General features: G+C 42.4%; 1 protein-coding gene across 1 annotated transcript in view; it reads left to right on the top strand.

Annotated features, from left to right (window-relative positions):
- LOC147032950 (protein Hook homolog 3-like) overlaps positions 1–26,651 on the top strand; it is an 87,619-nt gene that overhangs the window by 55,784 nt on the left and 5,184 nt on the right. The window contains exons 12-20 of the mRNA XM_085871018.1: positions 5,938–6,048; positions 6,869–6,947; positions 7,253–7,319; positions 12,283–12,423; positions 12,515–12,602; positions 21,625–21,659; positions 22,191–22,273; positions 22,573–22,673; positions 22,812–22,916. Coding sequence (XP_085727144.1) covers positions 5,938–6,048; positions 6,869–6,947; positions 7,253–7,319; positions 12,283–12,423; positions 12,515–12,602; positions 21,625–21,659; positions 22,191–22,273; positions 22,573–22,673; positions 22,812–22,916 — 810 coding nt within the window. The remainder of the gene's footprint in view (positions 1–5,937; positions 6,049–6,868; positions 6,948–7,252; positions 7,320–12,282; positions 12,424–12,514; positions 12,603–21,624; positions 21,660–22,190; positions 22,274–22,572; positions 22,674–22,811; positions 22,917–26,651) is intronic.

Here is a 26,651-nt window from a genome sequence, read left to right as displayed (position 1 = left end):
AGCCAAAGCAAAACTGTAATGGCTTTAGAACAAGAGCGTGAAAGTCCTTGAGTGGGCTAGCCAAAGTGCAGACTTGAATCCCATTGAGAATTTATGGAAATACTTGAAAATTGCTGTTCACTGACACTCCCCATCCAACTTGACAGAGCTTGAACAAATCTGCGAGGAAGAATGGGAGAAAATCCCCAAATCCAGATGTGCAAAGCTGATGCAGACAAACTGAAGAAGACTCGAAGCTGTAATCACTGCCAAAGGTGCTTCTCCAAAGTATTGACTTGGGAGTGGGGGAGGGGTGCATGGGGGCGTTGAATACTTATTGGCGTGAGACATTTCAGCTTTTCTATTTTAAAACAATTTGTAAAAAATTCTAAAAACATGTTTTTGCTTTGTCATAATGGAGTATTTTGTGTGGATTGGTGACAAATTTAAATTTAAACCATTTTCAATTCAGGCTGTAACACAACAAAATATGAAAAAGTCAAGGGGTGTGAATACTTTCTGAAGGTACTGTACATCAAGGCTCTGTCATTAGCTTCTGCGAGATCTTTTGATGAACATGTCTCATTGGGATTACATGTTTCATAGTCTGGGCTCGAAGACTGCATTCAGAGTTGCCATCATTTTTGCGCCTTTAATCTTTGGCACATTGTCTCTTTGGGCTGTGCCATGTTCTCCATAATTGATGTATTCCTGGTGGGAGTTCCTCTGTTGGCTCAAGGTTCATTAGCTCATCCTCTGAGGTCAGCTTCCATCTTTCAACCAGGAGGTTCATCCCCATTAAGGTTAGATTGCCGTCTCGTGACTGGACTGATGATTGGACGTTCCTGCGAGATGCAAGCGACGGGGAGGGATTACTGAACGGCCATGAAGAGCTTGTCTGTCAAACTGATTGTCTCGGGTGTTCTATCTGCCTTGCTACTGCCCTCTTAATATCAGTGGTGCAATTCCAGAAAGCAGATCCAGTAAAGATGTCAAGTGTTAGTGCTGAACACGAGCAGTCGTGACATTACTTGCTGTCTGAAATCCACCGAGTGCAGCTTCTTGGCATGGGCTGATCATTCCCAAACTGGACCTGAACTTTATATTGCTTCATGGAAAAGCAGAGGGCTAGTACTGGTGATTAAATTGTTGGGTTGGCTGCCCATTTGGACTGCAACAATTTATTGAGTGCATTACTAATAATGTCGGACCCTGACATTCACGGGGGAGGCGTTCCTGCAAAACGCTGTGAATGTTGAATCTGTGAATGTTGTGTTTCAATGGAAAAACGTAAGATGGGTTCCTGGTTGTTCATGATTCAAAAGGGAAAATCAAAAAATCCTGTGAAAAACCACAAATATGTCCAGAAAAAAAAACAAACCGCGCATATGTGAGGCACAGGGCCGCGAATGTAGTAGCAGGTCATATTTTATGAAGCGTGAATATGTGTGGTCCGCAAACAGCGGAATCGTGAATGTCGGGGTCTGACAGTACTGACTTTTGCGTTCAGTTTACTGATATGGGCTTTGTATGTTGATTGAACAATCCAGTCACCCTGAGGTGTACCACATTTGTGCAGTGCTCCAGCCTGGTTCCATTCCACAAAATGTATCTCCAACTTTCGGTCTGCATCTATGTTCTTCATGTGGAAGGCACAGACTTTAGTTTTGTTTGGGTTGGTACACAGGTGATAATCTTCATGGTATGATGACCAGTTGGTGAGGGCCTCAGAAGCAATAAATTATACATACGTGAAGTCTCTGCTGTTGCGATGCACAGGTCTTCAGTGTTGATTAAACTTCTGGTTTGAAGGTGGGTGGGTCGATCATTCACATAAGTGTTAAACAGTGATGGAGCCAAGACACTTCCTTTGGGGTGCTCATTTTTACCTCTGCCATCGAAGGTGAAGGAGGTTATATTTTCACCCCTTTCTGTCTGTTTGTCTGAACAGGATATCTCAAAAAGTTGTGTACAGATTCGGATGAAATTTTGTGGACAGGTTGGGTGTGTGGCAAGGACGAATTGATTCGATTTTGGTGAAGATCCTAATCCGGATCTGGAAACGAGAATTATTTAATTTTTCAAGTTATTCTTCACCATTGAGAGATTGAGCCAAAAATGATATAGTACTGCATAGCACGATATTTCAAAAATGTATTGGGCGCGATATGTTCTCGTGGACCAGGCATTACGTGGTGGAGGTATGCGCTTTACTGAGTGCCCTTCTAGTTCTATCTGTGCCAGTGATTTATTTTTTTTTTCCCAGATAGTTCAACGAACAACCGTCTGTTCCCCATCATGGTTCTCACAAGGTCAGCTGCGTATCAGTTGTTCATTACATGAATTAATTTTTGAAGCAATCTGCCATGCTTCAGTGTTGTAGAGCAACTGATGAATCAACAAAATGTCTGTAATGACAGCTTCCTGAAATTAATCCTTTATATGCTATGTGAGGTTGAACAATTGTCCTATTCAAGACTTCCCTGGCTGAAAACCAGCCTGTTCCTTGATGAGGAAGAAAAAGGTTGTATGTATGGCACGAGTGATTGAAATCTGTAGCCTTTAGCTTTTTATGTATCTTTCCCCAGCTTTGAGGGTTGCTCTAACTCGTCAAGCAAATTAGCAGGTCTGTACGAGTTATTCCACACAAGGTACCACTAATGTGTTTGCACTTGGGTTGATTGTGTCGGAACGGGCAACTGCATTAAGGAGGAGCCCGACATTTCAGCAGCACTTGGTTTGTGACATTATCGCCTAAATGGTGCACCTTCCGCACAAGTTATCGTCCTCGTGTTCAGCAGGATGCTGGGCTTTGATGCGATCAGCCATTAACTCTCAGAGGTAGCTTTGCACTTTGGCTTATCAGCACGTTCCTCTCGCTCTCGTACGAGTTGGTGTCAGGCCACCAAAGTGCCATCATGGTAAAACTAACCTGTCTCACGACGTCGTACGTGCATTAGTGAGATGTAGGCAGTAATTGGCAGTGATAGAACACTCCCTGCTTTGCGCTAGTTGGGCCGTGGTAAATGTTTGCTCGATGCGTCGGGTTTATCAAAATATCACTGTGGGGTGCAACTAACTAGCCCAGCCGACAAAGAATTGTTTGGCATGAAATGAAGGATCAGGGTGTGAACCTTTTCCAAAGCTGGAGAATGTCACCTGCTGTTCTATGTTAGTGGGAAATTTGAACCCCCCCCCCCCCACTCCCATGGATATGACATAATGGGGGAATGCATCTCCCAACTTTATTCTTCCATTACAGAGCTAGATCTTTTTTGGATTTTCACTTCACTGGAAGGTTTTACAGATTGCGCACGTACCATGATGTTTATTTGTAATTACATATCGTAATAACCGTTGTATTTGCAAGGCTAAGATCACGCTCGATATCCACAAGGTAAGCACCAGCATCAAACTTTCTTCGAACTTATATTGTCCTTTCTATCCAGACAACTTTGTAAGTACAGTCATCATGACATTAAAGCCCACCTCCCCAAAAATTCCCCATGCCGACCTCTTTCCAAATTTCCAGTTTTTTTTTTCTCCCTGATAGTTTGCTTGGTGGATTTGTTTTTTTTTCAGACGTCTTGTCCACCCTGTGCATCCTCCCCAACCCCCCTCATTCTTCCCCATATCCTTTATTTGCTGAGGTCTCCCTCTATTTTTATCCCTCAACCCTGCTGCTGGTGTCCCCCCCCCCAATCCCTCTCTATTGTCCGTTATGTTCTGTTTGTCCTGATCTATTCTGTTCCAGCTCTTCCACAAACCTAGACTATACGTGTGTGTGTGTGTGTGTGTGTGTGTGTGTGTGTGTGTGTGTGTGTGTGTGTGTGTGTGTGTGTGTGTGTGTGTGTGTGTGTGTGTGTGTGTGTGTGTGTGTGTGTGTTACTTCCTTTTAGTAGCCATACTTGCTGTATACAGCCGATGCATTAATAGTGATGCATACGGATGTTTAAATTGCGTAAAATGCACCTTAACACTGACTTCAGCACAAATGTGACGTTCTGGGAGAGATGTCTCAGATGTAAGCTCGAACACTTTGGCCTTTTGTAGCGAGATTAGTGTTTATTCTATATTCTACGATCGACATATTTGAACGAAAGCTCATGAGGCCACATTTTGAATTTGTAGTTGAAAACCGAGTTGACTGAAGTTGAGCAAAAGTTTGAAATGTCCTATTTGGAGATCGTAAATCAATATTTTTTGGTGTCAAAAACTTGAATTCGTTAGGTTGAAAGTTCGTAAATCCTGACATTTGTGAATCGGGAGATGACTGGAGCCGTAATGCAAGTTTATCGATATTGGAAGTTTGTATTGAAATATTTGCCCACCAATTGGAGAAAAGTGATTTGTAAGCCATTAATTAATACTTGTTTGTGGGTCTCGGAGAACATTCTTTGTGAATTTTATTGCAAAAACGTTCAATTGAAAATGCTGAGCGTCCTGCGTCAGTCATTCAGTTTGTGTATTTATGTATTTGTTATTCAGGCTGTGGCTGCTTTGATACATCATTTTCTGGGGGCGCAGCTGTGCTGCTGATGCAATGCCCCTGTTATCAGCACGCTGGTACTCATTTTGCTAACTTCGGAAGTATGACTGGCTGAGTCAACCCTACCTGGTGTTAATTCAACAGCGACAGGGGCTTGAATTCATGACCCTCGAATGTTAAGCCAAGCACCTTGATCGTTAAGCCAACACCAGGCCTGGATATTCTTTAGTCTGATGGGATGAAATGTGTTGTCAATATTGGACCTGGTGCATTGATGCAAATATATATTTATATATATATATATATATATATATATATATATATATATATATATATATATATATATATATTTTTTTTTTTTTTTAGAAGGGCATTCTGTAGAGCGCATACCTCCACCAGGCTGATTAGTTTATGTTTTGTATCTCACTGATAGGCCGGATCTGGATTCGGACCTGAACCAAAATATAATCGGCTTGTTCTTGTCACAAAACGAACTCGTGCACAACTTTTTGAGATATCGTGCAAACAGACAGACAGACAAACAAACAGACAGACAAACAGACATGGGTGAAAACATAACCTCCTTCACCTTTGGTGGTGGAGCTAATAATTGCCTTTGGTACCCACGTGACACTGGTAAAGTCATTGGCAATAATCATTCCATTCTTCCATCCAGACCCTTCCAAGTTCAAAAAAAGGAAGTGTTATGTGATCAAATGGCTTTCCATCTTCTGATTTTCCACATATCGAAGCAAAAATTCAGCTTTTAATTATATATATATATATATATATATATATATATATATATATATATATATATATATATATATATATATATATATATATATATATATATATATATATATATATATATATATATATATAACCGTTTTTACAGCCATTTTTCCCTGCTGTGCAGGGGTTTGGCTTTTTCTTGAGGCAATGTTTTTTTTATGGCCGGATGCCCTTCCTGACGCCAACCCTGGTCGCCTCTTACGACACACAGGGATATGGTACACCTATTCTAACCGGGGCATACACCGGGACCAGTACACTGGCACTCATTTCGCCGACCTCGGAAGGATGACAGGCTGAGTCAACCCCCTGGTGTTAATTCAGCAGCCAACGGGGCTTGAACTCAGGATCCTGGGATCCCAAGCCGCCACCCTAACCACTAAGCCAACACTAGGCGTTTAATTGTGCAAAGAAATTTCATTACAATCACACCTTTAAATCTCTTTAAAAAAAATTTCTGCAAACAACTTCAGAAGAGTGGATCCCCCCTCAAGCAAGAATTTGATGAAAGGTAACTTACAGGTGACACTGTTCATTTTGCAGAAGACATTTTTTTTTGTGAGTGACAGGAACGTCTCGCATTGTCCATGAAACCCTACCTTTAACGTCTGTATCTTGGGTGTGATCAGCTCGTTTTTGCTCAATGCATGGTGATGTCCGTTGTTTTTGTATAGATTCAAGAAGTGCAGGACCGTGCTTCCATGGAGGCTCGAAGAGCTGACAAGTTCGATTTTGAGTGCAAGAAGTTGCAAGAGCGTTTGGACACTGTGCATAAAGAGAAGGAGGTTTTGTTTAACATCCTAACTGCGTCGCGTCATAATTTATGTGCTTATTATTTATAAACAGCCTGAAAGAAATGTGCACTTGCATGGTATGATCGAAGTAGTGAATTGGTTGCTCATCATGAGCTGTTTTAATGGTCCGATGTATGATGCTGATGAAGGGAAAAGGAGAGCTCTTCTTCAACACAAGAATGACATTCAAAACTACAAGCCGGTAAGCGACATGGGTGGTCGCTATACAATGGCATACTAGTCATACAGTTTTTGACGGATCGGGCTGAAATTTTTTGACAAAGAGGTTGATTATAGTGCGCATAAAAGCGCGGAAGCCGATTTTTGGTTTTCGATTTTTTTTTAAATTTCAAAGTCACATCCAGAGCAACGGTGCTCAAAAGCATACAACTAGATCCTGGTATGAACCTACCAGTCAAGTTTTATCAAAATCGGTTGACTCCTCTGGACTCCAGAGCTGTCCATTACATACATACAGACAGACGGAAAACCTGAGAATAATGGTAGTCTAGCGACCACCTAATAACGGCACTCGGTCGAGCTCATAATTCCGCCAGGGTGAACAGTTTGTTTTGGATCCCACCGACAGGCCGGATCTGGAGCTGAACCGAAATCGAATCGGCTTGTTCTTGTCACTTGGAAGAAATTGACGACGTACATGTGTCATGAAATCTTCCAAAATATTTGGCCTCGCAGGCTTGCTGATGTTCTTGTCAAGTACCGGTAAAAGTGTGTTGGATGGGTTATTTGTGTTTGCTTCTACAACATTGTTTCTTTTGTTGTCTTGTTTTTTTTTTTTTTTTGCCTTCAGCGCCTCAGGGTGGAACGGAACTCTCTACAAGAAGCCATTGACGATCTCCGTTGTTCTCAGGAGCGTGCCAAGTATCTTGGTGAGTCACTTGTCTTGTCCTTCCCAAAATGTGGCCATTCTTCTACTGTAATATGAAAAAAAAATAGTGAATGTGTTATGATTGCTTGTTGAGGTCAGATGCTGGTGGTGGCTCTGGTTGTGAATGTTACATTTGTAGAAAATGAAGCTTTTTACTCTGAAAATGTGTCCACATGCAATGATTTCTGTCCCAAAGCTGCAATGAATTATCATTTTGTTGTAGTCTTTTATTTATTATTATTATTATTATTATTTTTTTTTTTTCTTCCCCCTTTAAAAAATAGAATAATATAAACTTGTTCCCAGGAAACCTCCCACAGGGAAGTCCACCTGCTCGTACTCTTGACCAGGAGATGCTTCCTCAGGAACTGAGGTTCGTTTTAAATTTTCCGATTGATTATTATTTACATCGTATATTTTCTGTTCGCCTGTTCAGCTCGGACTGACACCTTGGACGCTTGCCTGTTTGTTTTTGTGTTAATCTTGCAATTTGAATACCACCTCTTTTTTTTAATTTAAATTATTTATTTTCAGCAATAATATTTCTCCTTTATTGTCTTGATGTGCAGGTGTACAATTTGGTAACTAATATTTACATGACCTAGTAACTGCTAAAGAGGGATTTTTGGAGGTCAAAAGAACAAAAATCCATTGGTGATACACATGGTTCAAAAAATAGAACTTGGAAGATTGTTAGTCTTATTTATTCATTAATTTTTTTTCCAAAAGAAGAAATCGTTTGCAGGTTGTTGTTGTTGTTGACGGGCTTTTTATTAACTTTTCTTTGGTTTTATACACCATTTGACACATGTTGTCACACTTTTGCAAACACTTAATCGCAATGTATGATTATTGATGGTGCAGTAACAGTCGTACCACACCAAAGTGTTAAATCCCAGTCACTCTTCATTGATCTTCAAGGTATTGTTGTGGTTTCCCACCCGCTCGGCGTACAGGCGACCGCTTTTAGCCAATGGCGGCCGCCCTCGCCCACCGAACGGGAAAACATAGTCGCAGCTTTCGCCTCAACGCCGAAATCCAGCTACGTGTGTGTCTTTAGGCCTAGGTCACATTTGCCACGGCGGCCGTGGGGTCTCCAAAATCTACGGCCACTAGCAATTATACGGCGGCCGCAGTATTTCCACGGTCACACAATGTAGCAGTCACATGTGTTTTTATTTTTCGGGGAGCCGCACGGCGTATTTAGGCCTAAGTCACATTTGCCACGGCGGCCGTGGGGTCTCCAAAATCTAAGGCCACTAGCAATTATACGGCAGCCGCAGTATTTCCACAGTCACACAATGTAGCAGTCGCATATGTTTTTATTTTTCGTGGAGCGGCACGGTGTATTTATAAACTGTGGAGACCGAAAACGTGTGGTTGCCATACAGTCTTTGATTTGATATCGCACGGTGACCTTAGGGCGTTCCTGCGGCGGCCATAGAATTTTCAAGGCAGACGCAAGGTGACCGCAGGGGGCCGCAGGGGGCCCTAAGGCGAACGTGTGGCCAGACGGACGGTAACGAATGGGTTAAATTTTTTTTTTTTACCAGTTTTTTTTTTCGGCTTGTCGAATTGCTACGGCAAACGTAGAAATGAAAAAAGTTATAACTCCGCGTTATAATTCCACGGCGACCTTACGGCCTGTAAAATATAGCCATACGGCATAGGGCCACCCTGATGCCACCTCAACTCTGCGGCCGCCGCACGTTTCTGTCAATTCAGAGGGCGTACGGCCGCCGTATCCTCGCCGCAGAGCAAATGTGACTTAGGCCTTAATCACACCGAAAATCAGCCAACTCTTCTGTCCGCGCGCGACAGGGTCCAATCGCCGAATTATCGATTTACCTAATTATGCGCGCAGACAGAATGCCGGGGATTTACACCTTGACGGGACCTGCTTGGAAACAAGCCGCTAAGCAGCTCGCTCCGTTTGCGATTTACCGAGCGGTGTATATCGCCAAGCCCCGCTGGATCCGATTCTTTCATCGGTAATTAAGAACCAACTATATTCCCAACTTAATTATGGCAGTTCAATTGAGGGAAGAGGACGCAACGAGCAGGTGACATTCACACAAGGACATTTATTATTATAGCACGTATGCAGGCATGCACGTATACAATTAGGCGAGGCAAACACGCATGCATTTATGCAAGGCAAAGGAATGCAATGCAATCAACAAAAGCACGACAAGAAGAACTACAACCGTTGGTCTATTTATTATGTACAATTACTTATTAACAGTTCTACTTAAGGACATGGCGCCACAACATTCATTCAAAGAAAACCCCAGGAAAGGCAAGGGCAAGAACTGGACCTCGTGGGTCTTTATAGTTCACAGAGCCGTGGAGACCGCAAAAGCTCCGAGAGGCTGCACTTGTTACCTGTCACCCTCGTGGTAACTCGCTGGGCGCTCCTCGACGTCCCGTCCACACGGCAGCTGGCATGACCGCGGCTCAGCCCAGGCCTCGTCGTGTGGCCCGGTCAATCGGGCCTAGTCGACAACGCCTCAGAGGAATGAACGGGCCTTTGCTCTTTCAGAGTTGATGCTCTCTTAAGAGCCCGCCCGTTCCTCAGCGTCGTTAGGACTGTCCCGGGGCCCGATCACCTCAGACTGTTTGCTGCTGGTTGGCGACTCCTCTCCGGCTGCGCTCCAGCGACCCACAGTTCGGCACGGCACGGCAGGCTGCACTCCAGGCTCCGCTGCGACGATCCCGACTGCCTGCTCGCCACGTGACTCCTCACAGGCCGCAGACCGACTCTCCACCGACTCTCTTCAAGCGAGCTCCATGGTGAACCCAGACTTCTTCAGCTCCCCACCGACTCCAGACTTCAACTTCAACTGCACTCCGACTTCAACTACTCACTTGGCATCTCTGCGTGCCTTTATATGGAGTCTGCGAGGCGAGGTTTTGATCTCTCCCCTCCGGCCTCTGACCCCCCGCTGGCTCCGCCCCTTTTGATCCGATCGCAAGTCATGCGAAGAGAGCAGACGTTGCAGAGATCATCAGCCCCACACAGACGTTGTGGAAATCGCCGTCTGTCAGCGGCAATGCCGTTCGTGGGGAACTCGCCGTGGCTGGCGCAAAGGAGATGAAGGTGAGGCGATGCTGTTCGTTGTTGGTTATGTGGTTTCGGAGATGGCGAGGAGATGTCGTTGTGGAGAAAGTGGCTGTGGTTGTTGAGATGCGGTTGGTGGTGGAGGTGGTTGTTGTGAAGGTGGCTGTGGTTGTTGAGATGCGGTTGTTGGTGGAGGTGGTTGTTGTGAAGCGGTTGGTCCAAAATAAAGATAGCAAATGAAAAACACTACCTCAAAGATCACAGCCCGGTTGGTTACACGAATAATTCCCTTTAAACATCGGTGGGGAAATCTATTCTGAACACGCACTTATCGACATAACTGATCTGAAGGACCTGTACGGTGTTCTGTGAATTTCCACAACCGTAACAGTATTTAACCTGGGATGTGAACAACCCAGAGTAGCTGAAACCTTGTTTAAAAAAAAAAAAAAAAAAAAATTAAAATTGTATTATCACCTCCAGGTTAAGTCTGATGTTTGCTTAATGGTTAAGGTTGCTGGCTTAAGATCTTGGGGTCTTAGGGTCTTCAATTTGTCCAAGTCTTTTTTTTTTTTTTTTTGTTTAATTTTTCTTAATTCGTCCAAGACGAGCCCAAGCTTATTCAAGTCTGTTGTTTTGTATTTTTGACCACCCGAGGGTTTTTTTTTTCCAGTCAGCGAGTGAGTTCCTATCATAACCATTCTCTAGTAATATTGTTGTGGACCGGGTATCGGCGATGAGCACGACCGCTAGATGGAGCAGTGGAGTCGGCTCCACCGAACACCCGGAATTTATAGGTCATAACTCCGGAGCCGACGGGTCCCTTATCGGACCGAATATCGCCAATAGGTCGACCGCGTGGGATAGGGTCGATTGCCAATTTCAATATACCTAAATACCCACGTCGTCAAAACTACCGGGGAAATTCACCCTCGGCGGAGCTCGAGCGGAACAGGCCGTTGGTGTGCTCGAACCGTGCGTAACCCGAGCGGATGGTTACCGAGGTCCGTTGGTCCAAATGCACAATTTGCCGCTTCCAAATTTCCCAACACGCACCGTGCTAAACCAATAAAGAAAACACCCAAACAAGCTGAAACATTTAACAGGGGATTTATTTATAATGGGGGGGGGGGGGGAACTATAAGAAATGCAGTCAATGTACAAGCAAAAGCACTTCTCCAGTTGCTACTTAAAGATGGGCACACACACACACACACACACACACACACACACACACACACACACACACACACACACACACACACACACACACACACACACACACACACACACACACACACACAAATGGACCCCAATGGTCTTTATTGAAGGCCTCTAGCTTGAGGACAGGTGAGCTAGAGACCAGAGCCTGTGCTTGGACCTGTCCACCTCATGTGGTCTTCGACGATCCGGCTCGGCGGGACTCGAACCCGCAACACGATGCCGCTCCAAGCACCAGGTACCATGCTCTCCAACCGGCCACGCACCAATCGACCAAGGCCAAGGGGAAGATCAGAGGTGACGATGATCCAGCTCTGTGGGACTCGAACCCGCAACCCGATGATGACCACCACAACGACGGTGGTCATCATCGGGTGGCCTTCTGTGGCCATCTCAACTCTCATTGGCCGGCGTGTCGTGGGAAAGCCGCCTTCTGTAGCCCGATTGGACAAGGGGCACGCCCCTGCCTTCCTGGGCGGAGTCCCGGTCTGAAGCGATGGAAATCTCCACCCATGTACCTGGCCGAACGCATGTGGGCTATGGCGTCGGTGTGTGAAGTGAAGTGAAGGAGATTTGTTGTCAGCGACACTCCGCAGCGCACACATGTAATTCCCATTAGACACAGGTAGGGGCCCCTAACTATAAACACACACTTACCGATATAACTGTTCTTTCGAGACCTTAATGTTGAGTGCAGTAAGCTTCCAAATTCGTAACAATATATCCCACACACTTATGATTTACTTTGAAGTCGCATGCCTCAATACCACCGTTTATTCCTGGACATTTGTCTGTGAGCAATGCTACCTTTGTGGGTGATGAGATTTCTTGAATTATAATCCAACAATTTGTTTGTGCATTAACTTGTTGCACACAGATGTTGTTTTTTCTTCGCAATTTCATTTGTAAATTTCATCCTGGGAAAGGCTTGGCCCAGTTTCTTGAGAAGGCGGTCAACCTTGCCCTGTTAGACTGGCAAATATGTCATCAACATATCTGTTCCAGTATCGTAGCAGCCATTCCTCATCAGTCTTGTAATGTATGCTCTGCACAGGCAGCGGCTGTTGGACTTGCAGCATGAAAATCGACAATTGCGGGTGGTACAGGAAAATGCAGAGAACAACGAGATTGTGCGGCTGAAGACCTTGGTGGAGGATGGGGAGAGGCAGCGTAATGAATTGCTTACTGAGAACAGGTAAAGCAAGACATGGGAGATGGTGAGAATGGCACATGATGCTTTTATGTACAATTAAACTTATTTTTCCCCCCTCGTTCTTTTCCTCCAGACTGCTTAATCAGCGAGTCCTGCAACTGCAAAGCTCGGTGGAATCTTTGCAGAATATGTTACAGGAGCGAGGAGTGCAGGCCAGCGACGTAAGTTGTCTACTCAGGTGGTTGATCTTTCAGAAGGTCAATATATTCCTTGGTCATGTTGATTTCCTGTCGGTGTAATATTCTCCTCGAGTTTATCGCCAGTGCTGTTATAGTCCTATTTATTAACTCCAGCCACCTGATACCTCCGAGCTTTGCTGAGGAGAGAAATGATCAGCATGTTGGAAGAAGTATAATATGGATGACCATGCCCACTGCACTTTTATGTTTTAAGGATTATTTTTGCTCTTCTTTCTCATATATTGGCCAATCGGATCCAGGAATATGAAAGCGCGGGGTCGGAAAAATCTATAGTGAGGGCTTGATGCATTCCGATACTCAACACCAATGTCGAGAATATCACACTGAAAATCCCATATCACATTTAGTTACAGTGAAGAACACACTCCTCCACATCACGGATGGCCAATTTTATAACAAGAAGAAGATGTTGTGCAGAGCACGATACTTGCAAAATCCATCAAACAAATTTGACCTCAAAAATAATGGGTGGTTCAATTCAATGACCAAATATGCAACTCCTCTTCAAATTTCAAGTCATTCAGATGAAAATTGAGGATTTTGAAATCTCAAAGTTGTTGACCTTTGACCTCAAACAAACGGATTCTTCTTCATGACAAACTCTCCCATGCGGTGAAGTTTTGTGAAGATCGGTTTAAAATTGTGACCTGCAGGTGACAAACAGACAGACAGAATAACAAACTCGACGAATCGATGTCCTTGCAAAATAGCAATAGTTTGGCACAGAAATACGGCATAACCAATAGCTATAAGGCCCCAAGGTTCTTCACTCGATTGATCTGCATGGGAAGGTGGGTGTGTTCAAAACTCCACGGCGTGGCACAACACATCACACAACAAAGCGACTGGAGACTGGCTATTCTTCTTTCTCCCCTCCACCGACAAACCACTTCTACTTGTGAGACAATTTTAAGTCCAGAAGTAACCGGAAATCTCTCGTACCCTGGCGATCTTTCAACACTGGTTAAAAACTGTGTTCAACATTATAACCTGTTACCTTTTTTATTTTTTATTTTATTTTAACACAAATCACCGATCGGAATAAATGTCTCATCTCAACAAGCATTACACATTCATGTGTAACAAGCAATGTCAGATCCTTGGTGTACAAGCGTTACATTCTCACTCTATCAAAACACCACCTAACAGACACTCAAAGAAGTTGACACCAATTTTGTTGTCTTTTCTTTTGTTGTTTTCAATTTGTGGAGGAGGCCACCAAATTGAGTTCCACAAAGTTATAATCTCAAGGACTAAAAAGTTAAACAACCACTCTTATGGCACTCGTGGACGAGGAAACTCGTTTACCGTGATCCTCAAAAACCACCCGACCGGTGACGAGTTCAGCATAGCAATTTTATTTGAATGTTTGTTAGGGAAGCAACCTGGAAGGCAAATAGCAGTTTGTAGAAGAATAATGAAATTCTACAAATCGCATTTAAAACTGGAAAGTATTGAAAAATGCAAGTCCTGTCTGCGCCTGCTTTCTACTCGAATGAATCTTGATGAAAACAAGTTAAAAAAAATTCTACATTTTATTAATTTGTGTTCTACATATTCTCAGAATAAAGGCTTGTTGAAAATTTGATGACAAAAGCTCAGTTTAGTAAAAATGTTGTGGCCTGGATAGACACACTGAAACTCAACGGCAAATAAACAAACACTGAAGCGATTTACGTAAATAAATGGGAGTCTCGTGCTTGACGTCATGTGCCAGGGCTAATAAGGGCTATTTACAGTGCCCTTTAAACATTTTGACCCAATTTTAAATTATTTTCTCCATTATTGTCATAATAAAGGTTTGTTCAAAATTTGATGACAGAAGCTCGTGGTTAAAAAAAAAAAAGTTGACCCTGGACACACAAAAACACACACGATTGCAAAACCCATTCTCCCGGGCTAAGTATAAAGCGCAGCATGATTGTAGTTTACATAATGCATCACCATCTTTGGGGATCCATTAACATAGTATGACTATTTTGCAGCTGGTAAAAAAAAAAAAATTATATTCCATTTATAAAAAGGATACTTTTGTCTTTTAGTTGCAATTTCTGAAAGATACAGAACTGGCCACTCCAAAAAATGGCATGTCAGCTGCTGCACTGCTACCCACAGTATCAGTCAGCCATTATTTAAAGCTCCCGAAGTCTTTGTGTTTGCAATTTTAGCTCACCCCTTGGGAAGGAAAACAATCCGTGGACACGTTTCTGGGTCACTGGTCTTCATCAGCATTGAGTAGACTCCCTCCAAGAGTTGAGTTTACAACCTGTACGATGTGGTCTCAAATGCCGAATAGTACCTCTTCATCACCAATGGTGATCGTGAACTTTTGTCGCTCCAGCACTTGCTGCGAGGGGGCCAATAAGCGTTGGAATAATGATAATGGCGATTTAAAATTTTAGCTTTGAAGCAGCCAGATGAAATGAAATGCGTGGACACTCGATTCGCTTGCGGCACTAATTCGACTACTAACTGTAGTGCTGCATGGTGGAGCAGGTGGCAACCAGAACTATGGTGGTGATTTTTGCCTTAAAAACCAACCTACGTCTGGGAAAGTTAAAAACGATCACTGGTAAAACAGAAATGACCATGGCTCCACCGAAGGGAGAGTGGACAGAAAGCAGTGCACCAAATTAGGCCTAATTATGAAGTCTAATTCCCCCCTCCCCCACGGTCCAATAATTAATTGATAAACACGGGCAATTATACACATGTATTGGAAAGAAAAACCAACCAAATATTTTATACTTTGTAATAAATCTGTGTTTTATCGGCATAAGGTTATGAGAAAAAAATATATTGTACTGTATTTCCCAATAAATCCTCTGAATGAGCTTCTAAAATGAAGATCCCGATGTGTGATTGGTTTTTAATAACCGCACTTTTAACAGAATGCTTAGCACATTCTACTGCCGTTTCACACAATCACTGGATTTCCCAGCATGCTTCTTCTTTGCCCCAACCTTTTCACTCCACTTGGCAGATAATGGTCTTTTACCATTCTTGCTGTCTGTCATTGCCATCATTGCCACCTTCACTGGAAATCATAATGGGGATAGAAGAACATTTTGGATTGGCTATTACTATGAGTGCTGTAACCTGGAAGCGTAAAGACCGATGCAAGAACCCAGACCGGAATGGACCTGGAACCATACAGACTTTTTTTTTTTCCACCGGGCTCCATTTCAGTTCAGTAGTTTGGAAAAACCGCAGTCCAGGCTCGCTTTCATGATCGAGCAGTGGCAGATCCAACACAATGTATTTGGGGAACTGCATGTCTGCCTCTGCTTGGTTCATTGATCGTGGGATTTCAATGAAGCACTTTGTGTTTGAAACGTTCATGTGAACAATTTGGAGAGCAAATTTCATTTGTTAAACTAAAGGTATTCGGAAAACATACCATTAGGCGAGCAACTTGTGGAACGGGATTTTTCAGAGCAGGTCAGGTCAACCTTGTTTTGGCCACAAAACCCGGCCCGGCTCAGTTCAGTTCAGAAGTGTCGAATCCGGTGAGTTGCAGTTTAGAAACTCTATTCGCTTGCGGCACTAATTCGACTACTAACTGTCGTGCTGCATGGTGGAGCAGGTGGCTACCAGAACTATGGTGGTGACTCCGATTGATGGATGATTTTTCTGGATAATCCATCATGGGTGAGAGGCCATTATTATTATTATTATTATTATTATTATTATTATTATTATTATTATTGTTTTCTGAATAATGGATGTTTCCATTATTTGGATTTCCAAATAAGAGGTTCGACTTTATTATTCCATATATATATATATATATATATATATATATATATATATATATATATATATATATATATATATATATATATATATATATATATATATATATATATATTCTGAAAACGAGCTTCTTTTGACTGTTTTGTCGATCTCCTCCCAACCCCCCCCCCCCTCTCAAACTGGTCATGATAACATGTGGTCAATTCATTTTAGGTCATATTTTCCCCCACTACCCCCTCCGTCCCCACTTCCTGGAGCAATCTGCTGTTTCATTTCATTGTCAGGCAAGACAGTAAAAATCATTTTTGTCATTAAAACTTGTACTTGATTGCGTGCTGTTGTTTTTGCTTGGTTTTCGTGTTTTTTGTTGTTGTTGAGCCATCATCGAAAAGGTTGTTGATAGGTTGTGTCTGCTTTAAGTAATGCTCACTGTTCCAGAAAAGTTTAATTGTATTCATCTTTATTGTCTATTGACATTCATGTCTGGCGCTTGGCTAAAGCAATATTACTGGTGCTCATCTACATGGCCGGCCTTGTCCTCCAAGCTCGTGCCCCTTGAGCAAGCACGACTTGCCTGGCTTTGAAGGAACTGCCGAATACATTTATAGACGACGGCTGCAGGGAATTTTGTTTCATGCAAAACCAATTTGTTTGTTTTTTCTGAAATGAGAATTTTTTTTTCTTTTCTTTGAGTTGCTTGTTTTTTTTAAATTGGAAGAAAACTGTGATATTGTGTTTAACAGGCATGCTGAATAATTATCCAGGCTTGTGCAAAGGCATGTGCAGTTTGCATTCTGCCATCACTAATAACCATACCCCTTTGTCTGTCTGGCCTATGTTTGTTGGTCTCTTCGTATGCCTGTTCTGCACCCTGCTGCTTGCTCTGCGGACCCTGCTCAGCCTATTGTAAGTAACGTGCCACGCCCTTCCCCTTCAATACTCATCATTTTTGAAACCTACCCATTCTTCCTTATGCTATGCCTGGCCTACGCTGTACAGCATGCTTCACTTTGTGCAACCATCATCATATTACCTCCACTGTACAGGGTGGTCTCACATGGAGGCCCCATTTGGGTTTCTTTGAACGCACGTTATAACGTAAAATAAAATGCATGATATCGTGAAGGTATTCAAATGAGTGGAACCCTAAACATGTGAAACAATGGAAAGTGGAAGTGGATGCTTCACTAACACTAATCCCTCAACACAACATTCACCTTGTTTCAACTTGTGATCTACTGCTTCAATATGCAGTGCATCTCATGGGGCTTTACGGTATATTGGGCCACCCTGTATGTTGCAGGAAAAGTTTAATTTATTTGGTAAATGTCACTGTAAATCTTAGGAGCTCTTCAAAAACAATATTTATATTCGCTGCTTCTTACGACGCAGTAAACATGATCCACTTTGTCCATTTATGGCATTTTCAGATGAACTCGGAGATATAATTTATTTTAAAAACGCATACAGACTTCTGGTGTATCACTATTTTGTCAATTGGTTGATCTCAAAATTATGCAAAATCGAGATTTAATAAAAAAACATGACGAGCCATGCCAACTGGGTTGTTAGCAGTAAACAGTGATTATGGAATAAATAAATAATGCAAATATTGATCATCTATAAACTGCATTACTGCAATACACACATACATATATACAGGTCTGGAAAAAATTAAGAGACCACTGAAAATTATCAGGTTTTATCCCCCGCCGCGTGGTGGAAGGGGGATATTGTTGTCACCCGGGTCGTTCGTCCGTCGTCCGTCCGTCCGTCCGGGCATCAACATTTATAGCTGTGAGTGCGATAACTCATAAACTGTTCGCCATATCAATTTGAAATTTGGGTCACACATGTACCACCTGAAAAGGAAGAACCCTATTGATTTTGGGCATGGCTGGATCCAAATGGCCGACTGGGGTGGCCATCTTGAAAAAAATGTTTTTTGTAATAAATGGAAAAACGCTTATCTGATTTCAATTATTTTTCAATGGCGGGGGATTCCCCATCTCTGATGGGTATATTTCTGGTTTTACTATTTGTAGGTATGTGTTTGAGAAAAATGAACATTTTTGTTTTATTCTATAAACTACTGACAACATTTCTCCCAAATTCCGAATAAAAATATTGTCAATTAGAGCATTTATTTGCAGAAAATGACAACTGGTCAAAATAACAACAAAGATTCAGTGTTTTCAGACCTCAAATAATACAAACAAAACAAGTTCATATTCATTTTTAAACTACACAATAATAATGTTTTAACTTAGGAAGAGTTCAGAAATCAATATTTTGTGGAACAACCCTGATTTTCAATCACAGCTTTCATGCGTCTTGGCATGCTCTCCACCAGTCTTTCACATTGCTGTTGGGTGACTTTATGCCACTCCTGGCACAAATATTCAAGCAGCTCGGCTTTGTTTGATGGCTTGTGACCATCCATCTTCCTCTTGATCACATTCCAGAGGTTTTCAATGGGGTTCAGGTCTGGAGATTGGGTTAGCCATTACAGGGTCTCGATCTGATGGTCCTCCATCCACACCTTGATTGACCTGGCTGTGTGGCATGGAGCATTGTCCTGCTGGAAAAACCAATCCTCAGAGTTGGGGAACATTGTCAGAGCAGAAGGAAGCAAGTGTTCTTCCAGGACAACCTTGTACGTGGCTTGATTCATGAGTCCTTCACAAAGACAAATCTGCCCGATTCCAGCCTTGCTGAAGCACCCCCAGATCATCACCGATCCTCCACCAAATTTCACAGTGGGTGCGAGACACTGTGGCTTGTCAGCCTCTCCAGGTCTCCATCTAACCATTAGACGACCAGGTGTTGGGCAAAGCTGAAAATTGGACTCATCAGAGAAGATGACCTTACTCCAGTCCTCTACGGTCCAATCCTTATGGTCTTTTGCAAACCTCAGCCTGGCTCTTCTGTGCTTCTCATTGATGAAGGGCTTTTTTCTAGCTTTGCACGACTTCAGCCCTGCCCCTAGGAGCCTGTTTCGAACCATCCTCGCCGTGCACTTCACCCCAGCTGCCGTTTGCCATTCTTTTTGTAGGTCACTTGATGTCATCCTTAGATTGAGTGACATTCAAATGAGTTGGCGGTCATCCCGGTCAGTGGAAAGTCGTTTTCGCCATCTGCCAGTCTGTCGCTTTGTTGTCCCCAATGTCTGCTGCTTGACCTTGTTCTTATGAACCGCCGTCTGAAATTTTAAGGATGGAAGCAACGTGACGCTCACTGTATCTCTCTGCCAGTAAAGGCAGAATTGAACCCTTCTTTTCCTCACTCAAAACATTTCTTTTCAACTCTTTTGTCATGGTCAATAGTTATTTTTTTGATTCCAATTACTTTTGAGGTACTAATAGCACTGTTTTTGCCATCCAGCTGGTCCTATTGCAAGAGGATAGTGATGACCACAGCAGTGGTTTTTATACTTTTCCTTGTTAAATAAGATTCGGTTCAGGTGATCACCTAATCAGTACCTCACTAAGTAGAATGATGTGTTCCTGTGTTGGAATTCAACAGACACTGGAATGGAATGGCTGCCATACATGTAGAGATGCTGATTTTAAAATAATTTGGAGTGGTCTCTTATTTTTTTTTCCAGATATATATATATATATATATAAATATATATATATATATATATATAAAAATATATATATATATATATATATATATATATATATATATATATATATATATATATATATATATATATATATATATATATATATATATATATATATATATATATATATATATATATATATATATATATATATATCTGGAAAAAAAAATAAGAGACCACTCCAAATTATTTTAAAATCAGCATCTCTACATGTAGTTGTAGATATATATACATATACATACATATATACATATACATGTATATATATACATATACATACATACATACATACATACATACATACATACATACATACATACACACACACACGTTATGTTGTTCAATGAGAGTCAGTGAAGCAACGGATTAATTTAATTGCTGGTGAGTTTTAACTCTTTGAACCTTGAACTCCTTGGACTTTCGGCTCCCCCACCATGGGCTTCCTGGAGAAAAATCTGGCCACTCGGTTGTATGGAGGTTTGAATAGCTGCCAATAAACTGGCTGCTCGAGTATATAGCGGCTTGGAAACCGGCCGCTCGGGTATTTGGAGGTTTGAATAGCGGCTGCTCGAGTATATGGAGATTGGAGTAGCGGCTGGTAACCCGGCAGCTTGGGTATATAGAGGTTTGAATAGCGGCTGGTAACCCGGCCGCTCAAGTATATGGAGGTTGGAGTAGCGGCTGGTAAACCGACAGCTCGGGTATATAGAGGTTTGAATAGCGGCTGGTAACCCGGCCGCTTGAGTATATGGGGGTTGGAGTAGCGGCTGGTAACCCGGCCGCTCGAGTATATGGAGGTTGGAGTAGTGGCTGGTAACCCGGCCACTCGAGTATATGGGGGTTGGAGTAGCGGCTGGTAACCCGGCCGCTTGAGTATATGGAGGTTGGAGTAGCGGCTGGTAACCCGGCCGCTCGAGTATATGGAGGTTGGAGTTGCGGCTGGTAACCCGATCGCTCGAGTATATGGAGGTTGGAGTAGCGGCTGGTAACCCGGCCGCTCGAGTATATGGAGGTTGGAGTAGCGGCTGGTAACCCGGCCGCTCGAGTATATGGAGGTTGGAGTAGCAGCTGGTAAACCGGCCGCGAGGGTTCAATGGGTTCAGAGGTTCACAATGTGTAAAATGTCTTGTTGTGTATGGCACGTTTTACTCGCTCATGTTGGATAGGCAGAGATCTTGAGTCTAACTTGCTGGAGATGATGTGTTTCATGATGTTTGACTTTTCACATGTTTGTGAATGCCTACTAAAGCCACTTCTGAGAAAGCTAAACATAATGATTCGATTATATTGCACATTTGTTTGTGGAAAGTTGTGCATTTGTTTGTTAAAACCAGACATCACTCAACGATATTGAAAACGTCGACCCGTTTTAACAATAAGACGAGAACTTCTGCATGCAATGAATTTGAAGCAATGTGTCCATGAAAAGCAGTCTTATTTCTGTTCCCCAATATGTTCTTTAAGAGTTTCATGTCCATTCAAGATAAAACTTTTGTTTCTTTATAACATTGAAATTCTCTGAATGTTTGCTCTTTGAACTTCTTTTAATATCGTTTCCAATGAAGAACTCATGAGATGGTTTGTTTCCTCCCACAGTCCATCAGTCTGACAAAAAAAATGGAGGAACACAGGTGAATCAATTTTTTGTTATTTCATACAAATCGGAAAGGAGAGTCAAAATGTTTTCCCCCCTCTTTTCAAAAAGCTTCAGCCAAAGAAAAATAAGTAAATAAATAAAATAACCCATTTACTGGGAAAATGTGACACCACCTGGAAAGTACATCAGAAAACACTTGCATCTGAACCGAGTTGTCCTGTTATTGGATAATTCCTTCAAATTTGAGGGAAAAACGTTTTTGTTTTTTTTTTGACTCATCTTTGTATGTTGTCCTCACTCCTGGGGATTCACCTTCATTGAGCCAGCGCGTCTGGAGTTGAGTGTGTGTGCATTTCCAGGTTTTGCTTGCAATGTCGTCTCATCGATTCCCAACTTGATCTGTATTTATTGTAGTGGCTGAACCTTTTGGGGTTGTGGAAATGTGGAATGGACATCTTGGGATTGTGGTGCATGGTTTGTGAAAAAAAAAAGTTGCCTGCACACTGGAAATGTGGCTGTACCGCTCTTTCATTAATATTTAATTTCCCTGTTGTCAATGCGATAGGGAGAAGCTCACAGAAGATGGGACAGTATTGCAGATGAAAAGAGAGTACATTGATGGTCTGCAGCCCAAATCTGGCACAAATTGTAAGGAAAAAAAAAATGCTTTCCTCACCCCCTTAATTGTTTATGACGTCAGGGAGTTTATTCAATTGGGCAGCATTTGGTTATGTGCAAAGCTTTAGAAAATATCGTCGACTTGAGTAAAAGTGAAGCAGGTATGGTCCTTTGCACTCGTGGACTGTTTCCACTGCACTTGGTTATCCCAGCTGTTGATTGCAAGAAGAAAAACTATGTTTTGCTCAGCCACATGGAGTAAATGAGATGGTGGAACCAATTGAACGAAGTAACAGGTGATGCCGAAATACCCAACCTTGTGATTCCAGCACCAACCGTGGAGGAGCTTCAAGCTGCACTGCTCAAGAAGGACAAAGACATGAAAAGCATGGAAGAACGTTATCGTCAGTACCTGGTTAAAGCCCGCAGTGTGAGTTTCAGCATATAACTTTCTCTGATTTCTTGGCATTATTCGTGTGACGTAATAATGATTATGATCTACATCAGCATGGAAATCAAACTTTGTGATTAACAAACCCTTTTTCTGCCATTTTATGCATTGCTTCAGGTTATTAAAACTTTGGATCCCAAGAATCAACCCCAATACCACCCAGAACTACAACAACTCAAGAACCAACTTCAAGAGAAGGATCGCATTGTGCAAGCCCTTGAGGTACCGCACATCAGCGTGGGCATGGCTCTGACGATGGATATCATTTTGATCCAACAGGAGATCTTTGAACCAGTGTGATAACAGCACTCCATATTCTTATCTCGATCTCTGCATGGCTGTTTCAGTTAAAAGAAGGCACTATCACACAACTTGGGAGGCATTTCCTGTACCTCTGTAGTAATATGATGGTTCGAAACTTGTGTAAAAAAATAAATAATAATCTAATCCCATGTGGTCAAGAGAAATACTTAAGCCTGTATCTCACTGGGCTGCGACAGCTCGCGACGAGTTGGAGACACCAAATTGCGATAAAACCGATAATTTTCACTTGGAATCGCACTGAATTTATACTAAAACACATTTGCGAATGTCCCACGAACTCCCGGCGAAATTTGGGATCAACTTCGCCTGGAGTTCGCATACATATCGCACGACATTCGCGCGACGTTCAGGTGACAAAAACTGAGATTTTTTTTGGCACATGCAACTGTCGCGCGACGGTCACACGACGGTCATGCGACCATCGCACAAATGTCGTGCAAGAGTCGCACGACAACTGTGCGTGACAATTGAGAAATCGGGACTATATATATATATATACACACATACATATACGAGGCCTCTCCCTTCTAGCAATCATATTGTCAGTTGGGAAACGAGTAAGAGAGTACCTGACTGAGTACTACAATGGTGTGGGAGCTGTGCCCTGGCAGAACAGGATGGTGGGATTACAGGAGAATGCTGACCAAGCCTGATTGTTCAAAGTGTTCCGCTACTTGTCAACGTTGCACCCACAAACATTGTGTGTGACCCAATTGTTCATCTGCCTTGATCGGGGCTTGTGGTTGTTACCATATTTTGTGTGACCTAATTTATGTAAAAATATATGTGACGTGATTTATGAATGATGGGAAGGTGAAAGGAATGATGGGAAAGTGAAAAGTTTGCATTGAAGGCCATTACTCAGAACAGGAGAGAAAGAGGACAGACAATGCTGGTTTTACAATATGGACTATGAGGTTTTTTTTTTTTTTAAAGTCATCTGGATTGAACTATTGTGAATCTATCTCCATTACATTGCATGTCACATTTGTCGCACCTTCTGACTCACGGAAACTAAATTGAGAAGGGTTCGAGACAACCGCGACGACTCTGTGACTATTGAGATAAAATTTGTCGCACAAATTTTTTGAACATGTTCAAAATTCCAGCGACACCAGAGCGACGTCCTGCGACTCACGTGAGGAAATTGAGAACCACCGCGAACGTTTCCAGACATTTTGGAGAATCCCGTTCGCATTTTGTCGCAGCCCAGTGAGATACAGGCTTTAAGTGCTCGGCCCACGTTTTGTACCGAGAGGGTTGTCACTGCCTGTTGTGTCTGCCATTTTGTAGGTCATCCAGATTGTTTACAATCTGATTGGTTGGATCACTCAAAATGTCTGAAACTGGAAGTGGCTCCAGTGTATCTAATGTTAGTCATTTCGATAAGTAGACCAGGCACCAGTATATCCAGAAAGTGGAAGTTGTGAGGGTCATAGATCCCTCCAGCTTCCTGGGTGACTTGCTGCCCTCCCCCACCGTCCCCCCCCTCATAGTGAAGCAAGCTAATGCGGAGCAGCTGCCTGATCTAAAGGCCCTGTCACACCTTGACGATTTAGCCAGCGTATGCCTGACGTGTGCAAAATTGGGCTAAAACGCTGGCACACGTCGAATACGTTATGGGTAAGTTTGTATATGTTAAGAGCATGCTGGCATACGTCATAGTACACTGGCATACGTCGTAGTACGCCGAGGTGTTAGACAAATTTTCCATGCTTGAAATTTTTCGATGTATGCCAGCGTATGACTCGCACGTTCCACATAACGCTGGCCATAAGTTGTAGGCATGTTGCGCGATCGTTGATACGTCGACACACGTTACTTGTAAGTTACTCATAAGTCGAAACACATCGAGGTAATGGTTAGCGTACCCGAAACTTATTTCTAACCTATGAGTAACATGTTGTAGGCACGTTATGTGATCGTTGACACACGTCGACACACGTGACTTGTAAATTACTCGTAAGTCAAAACACGTCAAGGTAATGGTTAGCGTCAGTGTTCCAGACTCCGTTTTTTTTTTTTTTTTCTTTTTTCGGTATGACTGTAATGTTGCACTTCGATTTCTAGTGCGGTTATTATATAATATAATTAATAGGCTGCCGCTCAACGATTTAAATCATTACCGCACTATAAATCGAAGTGTCAACATCACCGTCATACCGAAAAACAAAAACAAAAAAAAAAACAGGGAGTCTGGAACACTGACGCTAATCATTACCTCGATGTGTTTCGACTTATGAGTAACTTACAAGTGACGTGTGTCAACGATCGCGTTGCATGCCTACAACTTATGCCAGTGTATGCGGAACGTGTGTCGTACGTCGAGAAATTTTCAACATGCTGAAAATTTCTCGGCGCATGACGACGTATGCCAGCGTGCTCTTAACGTATACAAAACTTACCCATAACGTATTCGATGTGTGCCAGCTTGGTTTGGCAAATTTTTCATACGTTGGCATACGCTGGCGAAAACGTCAAGGTGTGACAGCGGCTTCACACTTCGATGTCTAGTGCGGTTATGATTTGAATCGTCGAGCCGCAGCCTATGAATAGCCTACGCCACGTGATTGTCGGCGATACGCTGCCGCGCTATGCATAAGTTTGACCAGCGTTTCTCAACCTTTTTACCCTTGTGGAACCCTTGAAATAGTTTTCAAGTCTCAGGGAACCCCTGCATAAAAGTTATTATATACCATTATTAATATCTAGCTTTTATATTTTTATCGTAGTTCACGTGGTAAATATAATATTTTTTTCGGATACCTGGTTTCAGGAAAAAATGACCCCCTTTTTGTCAAATTTATTGGCAATGAAAAAAAAACATACTGCTCGTTTGAGACCTCACACCGAGGTTTTAATTCACAAAAAAAAAAATCTTTTTTAAAATAAAATTAAAAAAAAAAACACACCTCATGTATCATGATAAACAAAACTTAAACAAATAAAGCTGAAGCAATAAAGGTAAACAGAAGAACTAACCTTGAGAGAGAGACTTCGTGCTAGGAAGCACAGATAAGATAGATGGACACCGTGCATGCGTCCCGTACTTGAGTCAGTCACTCAATGATACACGAATCTGCCGCCTACAGGACGTCCACGAACCAGTGAGGGCGGTTTCACACTGGCACCATATAGACATCGTTAAATACATTCCCTGTGGTTGTTATAATTGTAAATAATATAAGAGGTTGAAGCCTCTTATAATAACCAAGGAGTTTCCAACAATATGCCGTACGTGTATAGTAAAATTACGAATATTAACTCGAACAAAAACTACTCAAAATACATTAGCCTATTTATTACTGTTTCTCACGGAACCCTAGGGTTCCGGGGAATCCAGGTTGAGAAACACTGAGTTAGACTATTGTTGGGCATAGGTTGTGAACGCCGACAACACGCTCAACATTCGTTGGTAAATTATCTATATGTGACTAAAACGTTCTGTGTACGTTACTAATACGTTATGCAAACGTCCAACACGTTATTATACGCCCAAAGCTTTTAAAAAACCATCAATAGTTCAGCGTACGCCAGCGTTTTACATACATTTTGAGACCTTGCCCTACGCTGGCTAAAACGTCAAGGTGTGACAGCCCCTTAAAGGGTACAGTACCTCCGATAGCTACAATT

This window comes from Eptatretus burgeri, chromosome 2 (assembly GCF_056783735.1).
Source record: "Eptatretus burgeri isolate ZD-2024b chromosome 2, Ebu_testis_v1, whole genome shotgun sequence".
NCBI classification, from domain to species: Eukaryota; Metazoa; Chordata; class Myxini; order Myxiniformes; family Myxinidae; genus Eptatretus; species Eptatretus burgeri.
The sequence above is the reverse complement of the archived record's forward strand: the minus strand, read 5'-3'. Positions and strand labels throughout refer to the sequence as shown.